We start from the raw sequence: 20,164 nt of genomic DNA, 5'->3' as shown, positions 1-20,164 counted from the left end.
TTGTGCTGGCCAGCTCTAGGCCCCCCAGTGCAGAAAGGGCTGCACACAGATGTTACACAGCCAAACAGCTCATCAGTGGAGGAAACCAGGTCACTTCTCCTGTAGGAAGATCACTAACAAAGTGATTTTGTCACAAAATGTCTAATCTGTCTCTTTTCTGAGTCAAAACACTGGACACATTTCTAGCAGAAGATATTTTAAGCGGCAGTCCCTCCCTAAACTTTTCCAGATWCACAAAAGAACTTCTCAAAAGGATTGCTGTGCTGTGTGATCACACTCCACTGAGGACTCATCCATATGGAGCTCAGTGATCGCTGTGTATCTTTTATAAAGATATATCCCTTGTGAAGGCACATGTCAGATGCAAAATTATTGAGAATCTCTGCTCTTACTGGAAAGATTTCATTTTACRGGAGAATTTCTAGCAGCTTTTGTGACATAGATAGGAAACAGAAAAAGATCTTTTATCAAATGCAAGCCACTAATAAACTAATTGGCAGACTCGGTTTGAAAGCCACCAGCAACCATGGGACCTGCTTCCTGCCCAGCTGATGCCTGCCTGGCCTGCTTGTAGCACATTGCTCATGAGGAGTTTTGAGCACACTTGTCCTTAGCTTAAGAGCTTATTAAATCCTGGYTACCTTCTGCATGTGCTGGGCCAGTCAACAGCTGAAGAACTGAAGTATCCTTGTAAATCGTGCATCCCCTGCTGGCAGAGTCTCTCTTACCCTGCTATCGATCACTGAACTGATTTAAAACTGAGTGAAAACAAGTGGTCTTTGTGACWAGAAGCCTTATTTCCACAGTGCAAAACCCCCCAAACAAACAAAAAGGCAATGGACAGCCATAAAAMGAAACGAAACTAACTAAAAAAACGGGGGGAAATCTAATTGCCTGGATAGAAAAATATAGGCTGAAATCATGTTGCTGTACTTCTTTGTATCACGACTCAATGAAAAGCAGTTTTCAGTGTGAGCTTTGGCAAACCATTCGTCAAATGGATTGAACAATTTATTTCTGAACTCTGCTTCATACATGCTGGCTTTCAAAAAGGTTTTGGTATTTTRTAAGAAGCACAATCAGAACTAAATGAACACAAATATTTGTGTGCATGTGTATGTAATGCAACCCCCCCCACCCAAAATTTAGAAGAAATATCTGCTACTAACATGTCACATCTAATAAATGATAATTTTATTTTTAAAAAGTTCACAGAAGCAGATCATTAGCACATGTCAGTATTTGTTAGGATGGATAAGCACTTGYGAAAGACAAAAAAAGTCAGTATTTAACGCTTTACTAATAACTAACAGTGATCTAGGACAGGTATTGTCCATGCATGAACTAATTGATGTTTTCAGTCAAAAAGTATATATTATTTAAGTACACCTTGTAAATCACATATATTTAAGTGAATGTATTACTTTTCCAAAAACATATCCCAGCATATATCTACAAAACCAATTAGAATTTAAAATTCAAACTAAATTCAGAATTGTTTTTTGTATTAGTCCCATATCAGCTGAATATTTACACATGTTTTACCTGAGGCACAAATCAGTTTTACTCAACAGCAGCTCTTGAACTCAGACAAATACTTAAATATCTTACTGGGGCTGTGTCATTTGGTTGTATCTGCACATTAAGACTTTAAACTATACCTGTATTTATAATATTTAAAATATTTTCCTATCTCATATTTATAAATTGTTACTATAGTATATTCCTGAGCATAGTGACATGTAGAGGAAAAAGACTGGATGGGACAGCCTTGTGGTGGCAACTCACCCATGTAGTGCAGCAGCGTGTGCAATAGTGGTGCAAAACTGCAGGGAAAAAAGGGAAAGAACCTAATGATCTAAATTTTAGCCTGTCTTTATAGGTTAGATAGCACTGAATTGAAAGATAACCTGTGATCACCYGCATTTACCATGGACTAAAAGGACACATATAACATTTTACAGCCCAGGACATTTACAGCCCAGGACCAGTTTTGTGTGTGTACCCCTCACCTGCACACCTGCCACTACTGTCACACACTCAGCCTTTRCACTGCTGTGCCTTGGATAATGCAATTGCTTATATCAATAATATCAGCTCAATTTCCCACATGTGACCAGCCAGTAGGATTTTTATAATGACTGACCTGCCTTCTCCTGCCCACAGCAGATGCTTTTCTAGAGAAGAATTAACCATATAGAACTCAATCCGGCAAAATAGTGTAAGACCTCAAGAGCTTCCAACAAGACTGGGAGCCAACTCTTGACAAGTTTCTTCACTACAAAATAGATTTTAAAATTCAGCCAAACATTGTTACATATGCATCTTTCAAAAACTGCACATAATTCTGCATRCTCTCGTTCTGGTATTCTGACTTCTGTAAGCTGTTCTCCAGCTCTTTCAAATGTGCTTCATGGTGCTTTTCATTCTAATAAAAAAAGAGAAAAGGAACTTAGAAATAAAATATAAATCAATCAAAATAATAATCTAAGACCACTAGGATCTATTATTTATAGCCTTATGTATCTGCAAAAGTTTTCAAAGGTTCCACAAAAGCAAAGGTGCTAAAACAGGCCTTAAAAGATTGAAGCTTTTGTTTCTATTCTGTCAGGACCAAACTGAACATGTTTGGATAGACTTAATTTAAAAAAAAGRCCTATAGAACAAAAGGGATATCACTGCATTGCTATGGAATTTCTATGCATCTAATCAAATCTAAATATGCTTACTGAACACAATTGATCTGAGAAGGAAATTACAACTTCATATTCTTCTTTTGTTTTTTGTCTTGCTGRGAAAACTGAACTGAATAAGAGCTATAAACTCAGTATTATTCAAGTGATTTAGTTAGACTGGGCATCTGTTAGGTTGATGGGAAATGTCAATGTAAAAAGTATGAAGTAGTCAAGTTGAATTAATTTACTGTTCTGGAAAGTGTGTATCAACCGCATTAGTAGTGTGTTTTCAGTAAATGAAACTTTATTTTAAAAATGGTAACGTGGTAAGTGATTTCTTAAGTTACAAGGAGCATTATTTACTCACATGGTGAAATAAGTAGAGGAATTGTTTTTTTTCTTCTTGCCTCTTTTTCACTTCAGCTTCAAGAAGTAGCAGTTTTGCCTGAAAGACTTGCTCTTTGCAAGACATTTTTTCCTGTATTTCAGCTACCTATAAAAGTAATGAAAGAGAAATTATATATATATATATATATTATACATAGTACAGATATATTTACTCTCAAAGCCCAAATCAAATTATTTTCTTATATCTTAACATAAATAGCTCCATTTCCTGTTCTTTAATCTAATACTTATTTCCCATGCACAGGAATTAAGCAAACCTGAGAAATATTCTGGCTAAATTTGAAAGATGCTTTAATTTTGGAAAAAAAACGTAATACTAGAGGGAGTGGAACACTTTTTAGCTCATTTTAAAGTTAAGCAAAATTTTAGGTTTTTCACAACCAAAGAGATATCCTCAGACAGTACTGAAATAATCAGATAGTTGATTTCAACATTATTAATATGAAATTACAACTTCATACACTTTTTCTGATTGAACTAATATAATTCACTGCAATCTAAATTCCAACATTTTGTCTCACATTTGATTTACTGTTTGCATCCTTTCTACAAATGGCAAAATTTGTCATAATATAGAAAGAATGCAAACTTTTCCTTTAAAAAGAGAAGGATTTCAATAATGGAGTTTTTGTGGGCTTCTATACCAAAGAAAGTAAAAGGTAAGATTATGCTTTTGTTCAGAAACTTTTTGCCTTATGTATAGGATTTAATTTTTGGTGGTTAAAGCATTTAGATTTGCCAAAAAAACTCAAAACCAAACTAATAGAAAAACTTGGTCCATTGAAACTTATTATTAAAGGATACAAACTTGACAAAGAAATTGAATTGTTCTATCCATATTTAAAACATGCAGAAATTCATTGTAACTTTTTTGTATTAGTCCCTATATGCAAAACAGTCTTGTCCCATCATTTTTCTGAAGCATATTTTTTTCCTGTTATTTTAAAACAGAAAATAACAAACAAGATTAAGAGTTGTATTAAATCACCAATACCGTTTTTCTCCCATCTTCCAAAGCAAATTCAAGTTGTCTGGCTAATGAATTATATTCTGCAATTTTTTCTTCAAGCTGCAATTTACTCCATTGAAGACTCTCATCTCCTTTTTTGAGCTGACAAGCAAGTTCTTCATTCTGAAATTCCATCTCTCCTAATTTCCTTTACACAAAACAGATTCATGCATTATAATTCACTCTAGCAGAAAGGTCTAGGAATGAATTTCAATCATATTTTTAAAGTTACCTTGTAAGATCTTCATATTTCTTCTGAATGTTACAGTTGTCTTCTTCTAGGCAAAGATTGCCTATAGGAACTACACTGTGGTTATCCTGTGAAAATGACAGTTTGTTTCTAATTGAAGAGACCTGTATGCAGGAATTTACTAAAGTAAGCCTGCCTATTAAAATCTAATGAAGYGATTTAACCATAATTTCAGATGAATGCTATGCTGTATTCAGACAAATGTTATATTCTATTCAAGTAAATATTGTCTTGTATTTAAAATTAATAAAATATGGCCAAAGTAGCAGACTAAAATTTTGTGTGAATAATTTAGACTGAAAACTTGGTAGGTAACAAAGTCCTAAAAAACTCCATATGCTGCTCATGCAGCCTCGTGTATTAGGAGTTTGTCAGGTCTACCTCCCTCCCAGCAAAAATAGGCTGTCCACAATACAGTCACAGCAAAAATAATACTGCATACATATATGGTTATCACAGAAGAACAGTGCAGCACTGGCAAAGAATTTCAGAAAGAAGTGAATCTCAAAAAAAGACTATCAAATTMATTCGAAAGGGTCTATGAGCAGGAGAAGCTGAAGGAAGCAGAAGACAAAGTGTCTTCTCCTGCCCAGTATCCAGAGTGCTAAACATTTATATGTTTTCTTCCAAACCTCAGTAGCAAGGAGATTATTGCTCCTTTGACCACTCATCAGCAGCATGTTAACAATAAACAAACACATCAACAGCCTGCTGGCACCATCATTTAAAGGGGGAGCTGCCATGGTTATCTGAACTACCTCAAGCAGTCCCATCCAGCAATTTGAGCTAATCTGCCTGATTTTGTTTACAAGAACTACAGGCTGTTCAGGTAGCAGACTTTTAGTAGCAGAAATTAGTCCAGCAGAACCCAGATGTTTTCTGCAGAGGGAGCAATTACTCCAAAATACATTTTCCTGAATTCTGGTCATAGAGTCAAGGATAAAGGACATCACCAAGACTTAATGCTGAAATTTAACTACTGTTCCACCAGACTAGTGACTGTATTTCCAATTATTTTGCTGTACTTAAGAGGTTGTTTCACATTTTAAAAAAAAAACCCCATGTAGTTAGATTAAAATTATATGCATCATTTTATACTATCTATAAATTTTGCACCCCAGAATTAATTATTGCTTAAATGCTTTGCAAAACAATGATGGACTTGAGAGTTTATGAACATTCCTGGTAGAATCAAAAATCAAAATCTATTATTTTTATAAATAGCTGTAGGAGCACAGAGACTTGCTGTACTTCAGCTCTAGTTTTTCAACTGACACAGCAAGATGATTAAGCCYCTTTCCCATCCTACTAACTTAAAAATGTTTTTCATTTGTGCTCTTCTAACTCAAAAGCACATTAAAAAARAAGACAAAAGACAGTAACAAAAAAAGCCCAAACCTATTCTGCCATTGAAATTGATGTTACAGCAAAAAAAGAACTGAGGAATATTCATATTCAGGTTATAGAGAAAATACCAGCATTAGTGTTAAATAAAAAACAGGAATTATCCTCTGAAAGCATATTTAAAAAATATTTAATCAGCCAAAACATTACAATAATTTAAATGGTATACATAATCAAGAATATAATTTATCTGATTAAATATTGTATGGTTTATGAAATAGCTGTTAATAAAAAAACTAATGTAGAATTAAATCATTCTACTAGATACAAACAATATTTAGTCTTGCATTTATTTCAAGGGAAGAATTCTGCAATACGTCAGGACACAAATATTCAAGAAGACCAAGAATAGACTCACTCTAAAAGTAAAAAGTCTTGCCACATAATGAATTCACATAAATATAGTTGGCAACAGTTGTATTTGCACTGTGCTATTTCTATAGAAGAKGCTTTTGATTTATGAAGAAAATAATGAAGGAAACCCCACCACTGTCCCATACACTAGGAAAAAATGTCCCAGAGACTTTTTTCCACATAATTTTCTCATTTATCTTTAGAAATCAGCATGTTCTAACCACCTGAACCTCGAGCTCCCTGAGGGGTTTGCATTTCTGTGCACGGATCTTTTCCCAGGACATAAGCTTTTGCTGCTTTTCCTCAGCTGCTTTCAGCAAGTCACAAGCATGTTTTAAATCCTTTAACTCAGCCTCCATTTTCTCCCTCACCTGCATAGTAGCATCACAGGAGAAAAATGTAAGTGTAAAACCATAAATAATTATTGTAATATTTAATGGAATTTCATGTAAGTAATAAAAATTCTACACAAGTTGCATATCACCTATTTTTTAAAATACTGACAGAGATTCAGGTTCTTTTCTGATGCTTAACAATGTGGTGTGTTCCAGTGTTTAGCTACATCTGCTGAAAAACTTACAACTCTCTTAAAACTGTATGGATTCTCAATCTTAACTGTTCATTTAAAAAAAAAAAAAAAAGCACTTACAGTAGATTTGCTTCCTTACACAACTTTCACTGCTGTTCTGTTAAAAAGTTAGTTTTAAAATCATTAACAATAAAATCACATTTTTTTAAAGAGATAAAAGAATTCTRGAATTCTAAAATAGTAGCCCAACTACTCAGTCATTGCACTAGGAATCATTGCTCATTTGTTTGCAGTYGTGTAGTAACCAAAAAACACCAGCTTTAGATAACACTTACTRAAACTCTCAGAAATTTAAAAACAAGAGACAGTACCTTATGACTTCTGATAAGATGACAAAAACGTAGAAAAKAACAGTATCCTACAGGATTGTTTGGAAACATTCTTTATTACTGCAAAACTTACCTTATCTATTTCTAAGCATTTGTTTTCTGTTATTKTTTTGTTTTCATTTAAGACTGTTCCATATCTGGATTTCAATTCTTCTACTTCAATTTGTCTTTTTTGTACCTAGGACAACATATATTTTTTACATACATTTGCAAGGTCCTTCATAAATATAGAAARGATAGATTCATAGTATGAAGCAGAAAGGAAAACCATTGATTTCTAAATATTATCTCAAAGTTTGTCATTATTTGAAGTTATKTATTTTCATTATCCTACTTGTCACAGTAAAAATAAAAGGGTTACTAGGTAAAGAGAATTGTCATATCAGCYGTGTGTGTTATCAACAATGGAGAATGAGCTACAGTGGTGCTATAGAAGCAGCCAGTGTCACTCACACCTCTCTCCCCAGACAACAATTCCGGACACTTCCCATCTGGAGACACCACAGCTATGAGCTAGGGAATTTCACTCCACTCACTGCTTAAGGCTGGCTGTTSCCTGTAGTTACATCTATCATTTTAAAGCTGGCAATATCTTTAATTGTGATGATGCATTCCACAGACAAGGCTCACTGGCTTTGTATCATGTCKTTCTTTTCTCTTGTCAATGATTTAAAAAAAGAAATAAGTGAAGAATGTCTGTGAAATTGTRTCTATACTACAGCAGAAATATATACGTATTTGAATCAATGCCTAAAATTTCTATGCGAATAAAGCCAAATACAAAAAATGAATTTATAAAAAGCCCATTTTAAATTTGGGTTATTTTTTCACCGGTATTTTCAATGTGGACTTACCTATTGAAATAAAAAACTCATATGACCCTATACTCATAACCCTTACCCTAATATATATTGCTTGAATGTACTTGAATTTCTTGAAATTACTTGAATACTGATATGCTCTAAAGAACAGGAAAATAATATATGGTCAAGCAGAGGTAAAATGTCATCAGTATATGCACTGAAGACATCAGAATCAAACTTAACTTTTTTAATACACAGTTTACTGGGCCACTAACCTGCTTTTTAGGAAGCAAWTCTTATCGAAGCAAGTTTACAACTGTTGGCTTCAATGAGCTTCAAGTGAGCTTCACACAGTTCAGAACAGACTATGTGTATTTGTAACAGTGTGGAGACTATTCTTTGAAATGGTTTGTAGTAGCACTTTCTGCTTTCATACTCAATATCACTAAAATATTACAATCACCATGACAACAAAATGGGTTTATTATAAACAAAACCTTTATAATTTCTTCAAAGCGGCTTACAAATTTAAAAAAAACATACTTGAAGATTTCAGACATGGTAAGTCACCTCATTTTTATGCTGATCTACGAGGTTTTCTTGCAGCTTTGCTTTTTTTTGCAGATGCACCAACTCATATGCAACAGAAATTGTACTTTTCTCCAATGCAGCAAGGGAAGCCTTGATATAAACATAGAACATATAAACATTTTACCAGTGTTATAAAAATAGCCCATTCTACAATATTACCAGCARGTGACCTGCAGGCATTAGGAAGAGTAACATAAATATTCTTTCTGTCAAACAAAAATGATAGTCCATAGTTTCTTTGTCAGCTCATGAGAACATTTATATCTGAGGATACATACAATACAAAACCTGTAAGCTATTTCAAAATTGAAATTAATATTTGAGATAAACTCAGTTCTTTGATAAACTCTTTCTTTGAAAGGAATCTTAAGAAACATAATAGAAATAAATCTACTTATGCAATTGTGCATTTACTAACAGTAAAATAAATAGCATCCTGATTAAGCAGATATATCATCAGATAACCCTGTCCCTAGCTTTGCTATAAATTTCCCCTGAAAACTTTYCAATGTCTCATTTACCCTGACTATTATAAATGGATAGCAAACTTTATTCTACTGGTTTGAGRTCTCTAGAAAGAAGATCCAAAGAGAATTAATGTGGTTACTTCTTTACTGTATGAGAAATGTAAAGCCATTCAACAATMATTTATATGCTCACCTCTAAGTTTCTGTTTTCAAGGTAAATCTTCTCATTTTCAGAGTTAACAGAATTTAGGTTTCTAAGAATTTCCTCCTCTGAGTTTCTTCTCCATTTCTCCCTTCTTTCAATGTGTTCTGTCAGGCCTGTGATCTGTCTTGTTAGGCAAGAAATTCTCTATAATATACAATGCTTTTAAAGCTCTCACCATGAAAATGAATTAAACTTCAACACATTCTCCTTCATTGTTTATATGTTTATATACATATACATAAATAAAAGGGGGAATGCAACCAAAGAAAGGAGTATCTACTGAAATAAACTCTCTGAAAGAGGWGAGTTTCTACTCCAAGGAAGGGGTTCCAGCTCAATTATAGAACACCAAAYCATAATTTCAAGAGACCCCATGTATATGCACACTATACAATTGGATAATTGGTTGGGTAATTTYATTCTGCTTTTCTTTACGTGAGTAAACTGTTCAAATGGGCATCTGAGAACCCTTCTCTATCCTGTAGTGAGGTGAGACATTATTGGAACTGAAATAATTTTGCCATCACTAGTCTGAAATAGGAACTAGAAGCCAAAGAACCTTTTTCTATTCTGTAAAYACAAGGGTTAACACTCAAGCTATTGAATCAGTTATTAAATAAGTAGTTTTTATGTGGAGGTAGTATAGCAGCTGCTAGCAAGTCCAGGCTAATCAGAAGTATGCAGGGAAAAGAATATGTTCCTTACTGGTAAAGGGGAATACAGTTTTAGAAGATGTGAAATGCAACAGAGAGCAGGCAAAAAATCTTAAATTTGTTCTTTTTCAACTTCTAAATTCTGCWTAGAATTTGAAAATATTAATAAACTCTGAGTATTGCACTAAACATTAACACTGTAACTACAGAAATAAACAAAAAATATACAGTCTGACTTACTTCTCAAGATCTTGTATTTGAACTTCTAGAATTGTCTTTTCTTCTACTATTCTATCATGCCTTTTTTTCCAGACATCAGAAGCTGACAATATCTCACACAGTTTGACTTCCTAGAGAACGTAGAAATTATAAATTATGTAACRAAAGAATGCCACTGAAGAATGCCATTTAATTCTAGAAATTTTTCTAAAGACAAGAGCTATTTAATATAAGATAGTTTTATTTGATCTCCTTGTACAAAACAATACAAATTTTCTCTCATCTAAAAATAAAATCAGCAGAATTACCCACATTTTTAAAAAATCAAAGTCTAAGTACAGACTTACTTTCAAGGCAGAGATGCAGTTAAACACTGGTACTGTATGTCAACCATAGAAAGTAACATTTCAAAATGTAAGATGACAATCTTCAAATAAAAAATTGTCTTCAATATATCTCAACTACATATAAATTACACAAATTAATGAACAAATAAAAATGCGCCAAAATATTTTAAGCATGAAAAATACTAACTAGGTAAGAAATGAAACATTAACTAAAATCCATTAAAGGAATATAGAYAATTAACCAATACATGCAATGAGGAAGAAAACAACAGTGTGACTACAAAACATCAGAAGTTCAGGAGTTAGTTGCTGTCCCTCTGTACTGCTAATTTTACTTGAAGATACACTACTGTCTTCTCACAAAGATCCAAAAATACTAAAACCGTTATTAATCTTCTCCTGGTACACTAAGTGGAAAAATATATCTTTAATAACATATCCAAAATTATTACAAAGCATATTGTATGAATACATATTCTTATTMGGAAATCCAAATGGGGCAACAAACACAGTTTTGTGCACCTGACATTTTTGAACAAATACAAACTATTGATAGGTAGAGCCAGATTCCAAGGAACAACTTGGATTAAGGAAGAAGTTTTATACTTGGATTTTGAAAAGGTTTGGAGCAAGCAGCTTAGAAACAGAAAGCTAAGTAACCACGAGACATCACATAATAATAAATAAAGAAAACTAAAACTTCAAACCTCAGTCATGAATTCTCAGTTAGTACACTGGATTTCTGAGTTAGTCAGTGCTTATCCACAGAGGAGTAACAGGAAGACCAGGAGAGGTTTAACCAAAAGCTGATGAGAACTCTCTTACTTCCCACGGTTTGAAATATACAACTTAAGACTCAGAACTTAAGACAACCACCAAATTTTGACAAAACCAAGGCAGTTAATAGTAGCAGCAACCTTTTAATTTAATAGTAATAGCAACCTTTTCCTTAACAAATGAGCAATGAAACAAAAGACATACAAGCACAGCATGATCAAAAACCTTTTATATTTTCCACAGGTGTAAGTCTTGCAATTGTAAAATTTCAGACAATACAACACAACATTTGTCACAGCATAGTCACTCACATGTTCTCTTATTTTAGAGGTTAGATCTTTCACAGCTGCTTCAAAGCGCTGAGCTCTTTGTTCCTGGGACCTTATTGCTTTTTTCAGAGCAATCTTCTTTTGCTCACTTGTTTCCTTTAAAGCTAACTTCTGGATTTTGCAGTCTTCAATTTTGCGTTTCCACTCTGCTATTTTCTTTTCTAGAGTCTGCAGCATAATTAAATGTCAACTCTTCAAATTCTAAACCTTACAGATAATTTAGTGATATAAAATAATTGGGAAGAGCAGTTACATTTATAATCTGTTTCCATATTATCTTGGTATCTCAAATCTTTTGGTTGATACAAGAAGCTAACTAGGTACAACAGTAGACAAGAAAATACAGAGATAAAGTCATTACAAAGATGAAGAGAAAATGCTGAGAAAGTGCAGGTGTAGGCAGGAGTAAGGGGAAAGAGCAATCTAACCATCTCTGAGTGCTCTTGGAAATGAATGCAGAATTTCAAGGTAGAAGACATGGCATGGATGTTAAACCCATTTATGAGGAGGAAAATAAATGGTTTCATCAGAGTATTTCTGTAAAGATTATCATCTTAATGGTGCTACCAATGATATGCACTGATGTATTAGAGTATGTGCTCTGAATCTAGTGACACACTCMCTACTGTGTCTGGAGACAGGCTGTATGACTGTATATTAAATTTTAATATAAAAGTCACTATCTTGGATTTGTGTTTTTCAAAGTCAGGAAGCTAAGAAAGGCTGGGATCTTTTCCTTGATTATATGTATTACAATACGGTCTGTGATTACTGAGCAACTGTGACAATATACCATTTATTTGCAAGACCCCTTAATTTTTTCCATGCATAAAATGGCCCCACTGCATTAATGACATAGATTTGTTTAATGAAGAATCTATTTTTGGGAAACAATGAAGTAGCAATGCGTTTTAATCCACTTAATAATATTGTGATCATATACAAAGGAGTCAAGATGGGAACTGGGTTCTACAACTGTCATTATCTTATCTTTTCTATTGCTGTTATTATTTCTGACTAACTAGATGTTTACATGACTCTGATGAAGACAGAATACTGATCCCATACCATCCAGGAAGCTGATCTGTCTAACTTCATGACTTTTGTATTTTTCATCTACATACCACATAAATATGAATGGAAAGTAATAAAGACAYAAAACACTACATGATGATGTTCATTAAGAGATTCTGTTTCAAGGAGATCTCAGATCCATTTATCAAAAATGACCAAGCTACCAATAGACAATTAATTTCATAAAGACAAGTGTAAATGTTATTAACATATCTTATTATTATTCTTCCTCCAAACTCCAGAAACGTAGGTGAGCCAGCAGTATAAATAAATTTCTCAGTTCAGGGATAAATTTSCTAATTGTAGAAATGATTGATGCATTTGTTTCCTTCTTTTTAGCCTAGCTCAGACATTACATTATGTACTACATGAATAAAGACCAACTACTCAGCTACTGCCTATGTGAACGTACCAGCCTAATTCAAGGTACTCATTGCYAGTTGCTATAAAATATGTATATGATGCATGAGGGGATATCTCTCTGTATAGGTYCTGCTAATGGCCCCAAAACGTTTACACAATCAAAGCAAAATATATGTGTTTTTTCCAAGTAAAGGATGGTCTCAGGTACTGGCATTAACAAAAAGGAAAAGGTACTACCTCAAAAAATGAAATTATCTAAAAACCCCRAAATATGTACAACTTCGTCCTATATAAATGCCTACAGGGCATTTATAATAAACAAAGATGAGGCTAGAGGTGSTGGATAAACACCTTCAATAAACATAGCAAATAGGAAATCTCGCTCTGTGTGYGGATTTCTTTAACTGTTGGTGTAACAGCTGCCATCCCCTATTATAACCACAGGGGGTCAGAATCACACTAAGAATAAGTCCTGTGGGCASTAGTCAGTGGCTGAGATAAATTCAAATTGAGTACTAATTTCATAWGGGTAATGCTAAACTTTTTGCTAGCTTTTGTTTAGATATTAACAAAATCAACACTAGGATTTAAGCTAGCAAATTATTTCAGAAATTTGTGAAAGTCAACAAAAATTGAATAGAGATTGAATGAAAATATAACTACGTATCGAGTTATTTTATCTAATAAAAACATTGTYGGAATTCTATAATTGTACTAGATAGAACAAGAAAGCATTTTTATTTAGAAGAAAACATGAGGCATTTATGCAGACATAGACATGATTTGAAGTAGCCYTGATACAGGTTATGCAAAAATTTCAAATTATACAATTAACAGGAGATGCATGCTAGTAAAAAAATGTTTGGAAATTACAAAYACATTCTTTTTAGTCAATGTTTTCTCATTCATGCCTATGTGCTTGACTAGTTTAATATACTGTATTCCAAGGCCACATACAGCTCCAGCCCCTCACACATGACCTCCTCCTTATTTTTTTCTAAAGCCAGTAACTGATACAAATGCCCAAATTTAACTCGTGCTTTTCAGAACAGAAAATGGAAATAATTCAGCCTGCCTTAAACGAGATTAGACATTAGTCCTAAGTGCTTCACTTTCAGTCAGTATTAAGAGACTTAGTGATTCTTCCACAGACAGTAAGAAGAAACAGGATGTGGCTCTCACCATTCTCTTAGAACAGAAAGTCACCATAGGGACTTGCCTATCTCTTTCTCTTGACTGTATGGASACTGTCTTCTAGGCAGTGCAGTTAAGTGAGTGCAAACTCTCCTRTGCATGTTTCACTTTACACTTTTCACTGGAACTGTACAATTGTGCACAARTTAAGAAAAGAAGAAAAAAACCWAAAAAACAACCTTGCAATCAAAATAATGTGGTCAGCCAGATCTTGCAAAATGTAAATACTTATGATTTTAACTGTTTTGGATTTTTCTTTTACCAAGAATTTGATTTCAAAACAGGCCACAGTAAGGTTTTGCTAATTTTTTCCAATAAATTGAAACACAAGTAAAAATATTTTGACCTGTATTTTCGCTCTTATTTCATTATTTTCTGCTTCTTTTCTTTCAATCTGACACTGCAGGTGAACTTGTACTTCCTTTACTGATCTTGACAGCTGTTTTCGTCTCTGTATGTTTCTCTAAGAAAGACAAACAAACACCAATCTATTGAGTATGCTTTATTATGCTCTATTTTTTCTACTTTGCCGTAGTTTCTAACTGACATTTGAATATCCTCGAAACCTGGAAAAGATAAAACATGCTCTATAAGGATATTTACAAGCAGTAACTTGCTACTAATTGTGTTACTGTTAAACAGAAATCACCGTCTTGAAACAATTTATGYGTAATTATTGCATCATATTTAATCTGGGTTTAACTAGGAATAAGGCCCGGATGCATGAASTCAGAAGTCCAGGTTGAGCAAAGGCATCCAGCTAGCAGGATGACTAACATTAAGCCACACTGATCAGCTGTGCTCTGACTAATTAGACCTAAACTGACCTTSATTAAATTCCAAATAGCATCTGCTATTAGAAGCATTGATACATTTAATTCAAACTTTAATTTTGAGGGATATGTAAATCATAAGGGAAGAAGCAACTTATGTCACCAGAAGTCCCCAGAAGGGTCAAATGATTCTGTGAAATTTCTTTCAACTTGATTCCTTTGGCTCATTCTAAGTAAGAATAAATAAGGTAGAAAAGTACTGTCTTACCAGTATAGAGTAAAATAGACTAAAAGAATGTACCAGTGCAAGTGTTCATTATAGATGTCAGTGAGAAAGACCGATTCAAGTCAAGTGTTGGTGAAAATGCCATTTACAGAAATTAATGTAAGAAGGAACAGGTGGATAGCATAGAAAATAATTTATTCTTTCAGATGCTGGGCACCTTAAAWTGTTCAGTATTAGGTAGGTCTCTAGTCAATGCATGGTATGCCACATAGATCCCATCAACATTGAGGACTGCTGGCACTGGGATCTTCAGAATCTTTGTAGGCTTTTCTGTTCAGCATTTCCATTCTCAAGCAAAAAGATTTTTCTATTAAAATGTGCTCCTTCACTTTAAGATAAAGACAAGAACTGCCACAGGCTCCTCTATTATGACCAGCTGATTATGTTTATCTGGCAGCCAAGTGATATGTTCTCAAGGGAAAAAAAAAAACTCGTAAAGAACCATGGCTCTTAAAAACCCTCACAGAGTTACTATTATCAAAGTACACCACAGTCCCCCCTTTAAAAGTTTAACTGAGTCTATTCTGTCCCTCACTAATGCTGAACCATGCTGCATTGCATACACATGAAGTGCACTGTAGGTAYTCAATCTGTAATACAGATTGCCAAACTACCAGCAACACAATTTTCAAACTTGTACAGCACCTTCTCATACAGAACAGACAATTTCTTCCTCCAGTGTTGGTTTTTGMACTGAGCCCCTTCTTTTGGTGTAAAGAATGAATGAGCTCTTGAGAGCCTTTGATTGCATTAGTGCTCCTGTCTGTACTACCTTTCCTTAAAAAAACATGGAAACTAACTGTGAACTGTATCTTTCTCTTACTCCACATTGCTTCCTCATAAGTACTTTTTTCCTAAAACCACTGCAAACCAGTCAAAAGCCATTAATCTGGATGTGTGCCYTTCCCTGAACCTTAGGATATTAATGTATATCTGTATCCTTAGTTGSCTTGAGTACAGTTTTGATGGTTTTAAGACATTTCTGTAAGAAATACCTTTCAGGATTTTATTTTTTTTCATAGGTCTTTGAAATAAGTGTTTTACTGAAAATTTTTATTTTGTAATTAAGAATCTAGTACATTGGAAGAATTCATTCCAACAGAACTGGTCACTCACTTTTTCGCACTGAAGCATGGATGAAAGTTCYTGAATCTCTTTCTCCGTTTCAAGTATTTTTTTCCTGAGACTCTTCATGAGGGGGAAAAAAAACCCAAAAGAAATTATTTTAACACCTGTATACAACAATGCATCAGTAATGAACATTTATRAAGATTTCAGATGTAAAACTAAGACTCAGTTTTGTGATGGTAAACTACAATTAGTCCCATTTGGCCACTGTTACTGGAAATTTTATGACCCTATAAGGTAGCCAATTTCAGATGTACAGCATAAAACAAAGAGAATGAAATTTTCATTTACTTACAGTATTCTGAATTTCATTTTCACTTAGCTTCTGCGTCCAAGTGTCAATGCTTTTACTGTTTAACTGCAACACAGGAAACATTAAAAATTTCTTCTGATTATAACTGGTTTAGCACTTTTTCAATGATTTTTAATTGATTACATATAATTTGTTATATTTTCAAATCTGGTACACATCAGTATAAAAGCCCACATACTCACAAGCTACTTAGTGGTTTAAACACTAAAGATTCAATTTGTTTTGTCACAGAACTTTGTAGCTGAAGAAAACAAACCGGGATTATTCTATATACCTATTTATTTCTTTTTTTTTAGTTAGAATGACTCTAAATACCATAAGTATTATTTAAGTATATAGTTAAATGGTAAAAGCATTTGAAGAACTGACCATATTTCAAAGACTAATATTAAGACTATTATTATGTTCTAAAGCCTTTCAGGAACCTCAGTTAGTAAGGAGAATTTGAAGATAAACCAGAAAACATAAGCTGGAAGATTACAAAAATCAATTTGCATTAACTCTTTCTACAATTTATGTGCCTATGATATTGTCAACTAAATTTGTTAAAATCTCCAATTGTGTGTGCATGCACATAACTTTCTATTTAAGAAAAAAAAAAAAAAAAAAAAGTAGACTTGTGTGGCTTTCAGACTGTGAATCCCAAACATTTTCATAACTTAATTTCACTAATTAGAAAATAAACCACAAACTCAAGTTGGAAACTTTGGCATCCAAATTTCACTACAACTCCTTCATCTTATCCTGGCCTGCATGTAGTTCCTCATAATGTTCTGTAATTTCAATCCTGTGCCTATCTGTAAAGTCAGGACATGGACCTCAAGTCTGCACCCTGGTTTCCACCTTTGCATGCATAGTAAATTTATAAATATTGTATTCAGTAGAAGTCCTAATCTTTCCTGACTACACTGAGTCAGATTTTCTATCAGCAAAAAATAACATATAAACAGGAATGCTGTTTTTGACCTGACAYGAATTTATCAGCAAAAATACTTAGAAGGCTTTCCAGAATTGAGAAGTGATTAGAAACCTAAATTACTTGTACCATCTTTCCATACTCATGAAATTGTTTTCCCCACAGTTTGTTCTTTATGAACTTTCTGTCATTTTGTTGAATGATCAGTAGAAAGATGCATGCTTGTCAAACAACTAGCATTGTTTATGAAAACCTGAAAATAAAGATTATCTTCAAAATTAAAAATAAAGTTCAGAATAGACATCCATCTTTGTTGGCTTCTGAAACAGAGTTAAGAAAGTCATTAAYGACAAACTATATTTAATTTTAAGTCTACATTCTTCACTCCATCAGGTTTTCGTGTGAGTTCCACATGTGAGTTCCACATGTCTATTATTACACAGGAATYAATTCAGTTCCACCTCCTGTTTTAACGAACATAGTTCAACAAACTCATCCAAATTCTTAGGAAATTTTGTAGTGCACAGTTCATTACAAAAATCTTCCCCTCAATATRTCTATTAAAGGAGATTATATGACTAAATGTTTTCTTCAGACTTGTGTAAGAAACCTACATTTACATTGCTCTATGTTTATGTCTGACATATTTTCTTACTTGGTGTTCTAGACTGTCAGATTCTTCACTCWTATCAGGAAAATATTTTTCATCTTGGATGGCTTTTGTAGTTCTATGAGAACCCTTTTTATATGCCTGAGTCAGTGAACAGAGTTTTCCTGKTTTTCCAGATGGCACACGTGCTTTTCCCTGAAATAGCATTCATAATTACATAACAATTAGTTTCACTCACAGTTAGGTYACTGATATTGCTAATTCAAGGATATCAACATAAAACATTTCACCCCCTCAAGAGAGTMCTTTAAGAGAGAGTTTAAAGATCAAAGAAACATTTAGGACGTTCAACAAGGGTATCATTGTGATATCATTGATGTACCCTCCAAGAGTTTGTCACAGAACACGCCTAATCTACAAGGCAATGGCAAATAGACTACCTCAGTTAAGATGGAGGCCAAGACCTGCTCAGATACCAATGTTRAAGTTTTTCACAGCAGACTTCTTTCAGTTTGGAGGCAGCAATGGATTTCCTCTTTTCCCAGTTTGGAAAACTTCTCACCAGACAGAGCTGCTCAGGAAAACAGGCTGCCCGTGTCATGGCAAGTCCAGAGTCACATCTAAATGCAGATGGCTAAATGCATCCCATTCCCCGCACTTCTTCGTTAAGAACCAGGAATCTGTCATCACCTTCACCCCTTCTCCAAACACCTCTCTCCTGCCTCTACTCCAGTGTGATGGATGCCTTCACCAAGCACAAGGAYATCTGTTTACTCCACTCAATGCTCCACTGATTCCTCATTACTTTTTCAGAAGTGGATTGTGTTGCCTTCTCCACCTACCAGGACCAATTTCTCCTGTGCTCAACCTGTGCCAAGTGCATCTCCATCAGAAAGWTTTGTCAGACTAAGAGTTTATATTCTTACATCCATATTCTCCTTGACATAATTGAGAAAATGAGTAACAAATTTGGGAAGTTCCCAACTTAAATAATCACTTCCTCACAGAATCAGAATGCAGACTGCTCTGTTTCCAATTGTTGTCTTAAGGCAAATAAGCAGACTCAGACATCTGAGGTTTTTTTATTTTATGTGTGTGTGTTGTTTTATTACAGGATCAGATTTCCTGGCAGACTTCAACTTGTGTAACACAGTACAATTCTCTGTAGCCTTTTCCWGGATATACAAGCGAAACCAAGTTCTTGAATTTAATTACTTCCAGTGAAAACTGCACCTTGAAAGATTAAATATCATGCCTCATTTATGATATCTGTGTAGCAGAAGAAAACAAATAARAACTTTGCCATAGTTTCATTATACTGTTGCTATGCCCAGCACTGTCACTTAGCCATCTTTTGAAATATCACCTACTTCACATCTATAACCGGGAATTATATTTTGAACCTTGTTAACAAAGTAAATATAATTTTAAAAATCAAGCCTAAGAGGAACAGAATGAACTTGCCTCAACAGTGTGAAGAATAACAAACTTTTCCTGAAGATCAAAGTCCAATGAAGGAGCAGTACAGTCACGTACAGTTAAAGAGAAGGATGATTGTGATGATGACGATGACGATGACGACATTTTGATTTAATGCTGTATAACAAGACAGTATATGTCAACATATATTGGTGTTCCATGATCAGTAACTGAAGCATTACTGGCATCCCAGGCTGTTCCCACTGCAGTAGAACTACACCCAGTTCACAGCAAAGATGTAACACAGGTAATGCGATTGAAATCTTCCGCAAGAATTCACAATTTCCAATTGCTTAGGCAGCACTTTGTGARTTCACAAATTTGGTACACAGAAATCAAATCGTTCCACAGCAGAAAACTGAATACACACGAATGATGGAGTAAACCATGCAGCCGTGGTTTCCCACTTCCATGCTCCTGGCACAGAGGGGAAGGCTCAGGGGCACCGGACACTCAACGCCAGCCCTCACCCCAGGCCCACATTAGGGCTCTCACCTCACCAAACACCCCTGTGCCCACTGCCTGAGGCTCCCACCCCTGGGTGGTCCCACGGGTCATCCCCCCTCAGCACCCCTCCTGTGGGGCAGTGTCCCCTCAGCACCGCTCCTGTGGGGCAGTG

The 20,164-nt window shown here is 34.4% G+C and overlaps 1 protein-coding gene across 1 annotated transcript in view; it reads right to left on the bottom strand.

The window, feature by feature from the left end:
• Positions 1–1,168: 1,168 nt before the first annotated feature.
• ODF2L (outer dense fiber of sperm tails 2 like) overlaps positions 1,169–20,164 on the bottom strand; it is a 20,043-nt gene continuing 1,047 nt past the window's right edge. The window contains exons 2-15 of the mRNA XM_057374491.1: positions 19,552–19,662; positions 16,523–16,585; positions 16,216–16,287; positions 14,387–14,503; positions 11,392–11,577; positions 9,978–10,087; positions 9,073–9,208; positions 8,392–8,502; positions 7,092–7,196; positions 6,325–6,471; positions 4,325–4,410; positions 4,078–4,240; positions 3,043–3,168; positions 1,169–2,428 (exon numbers count right to left, since the gene is read on the bottom strand). Of these exons, the coding sequence (XP_057230474.1) occupies positions 2,300–2,428; positions 3,043–3,168; positions 4,078–4,240; positions 4,325–4,410; positions 6,325–6,471; positions 7,092–7,196; positions 8,392–8,502; positions 9,073–9,208; positions 9,978–10,087; positions 11,392–11,577; positions 14,387–14,503; positions 16,216–16,287; positions 16,523–16,585; positions 19,552–19,650 (1,650 nt within the window). The 5' untranslated portion in view covers positions 19,651–19,662 and the 3' untranslated portion in view covers positions 1,169–2,299. The remainder of the gene's footprint in view (positions 2,429–3,042; positions 3,169–4,077; positions 4,241–4,324; positions 4,411–6,324; positions 6,472–7,091; positions 7,197–8,391; positions 8,503–9,072; positions 9,209–9,977; positions 10,088–11,391; positions 11,578–14,386; positions 14,504–16,215; positions 16,288–16,522; positions 16,586–19,551; positions 19,663–20,164) is intronic.

Source organism: Malurus melanocephalus, unplaced genomic scaffold, assembly GCF_030028575.1.
Source record: "Malurus melanocephalus ecotype Western Australia unplaced genomic scaffold, MMel_1.1 scaffold_8, whole genome shotgun sequence".
In the NCBI taxonomy this organism is placed as follows: domain Eukaryota; kingdom Metazoa; phylum Chordata; class Aves; order Passeriformes; family Maluridae; genus Malurus; species Malurus melanocephalus.
Note: the sequence above shows the minus strand (reverse complement) of the source record. Positions and strands in the feature narration are given on the sequence as shown.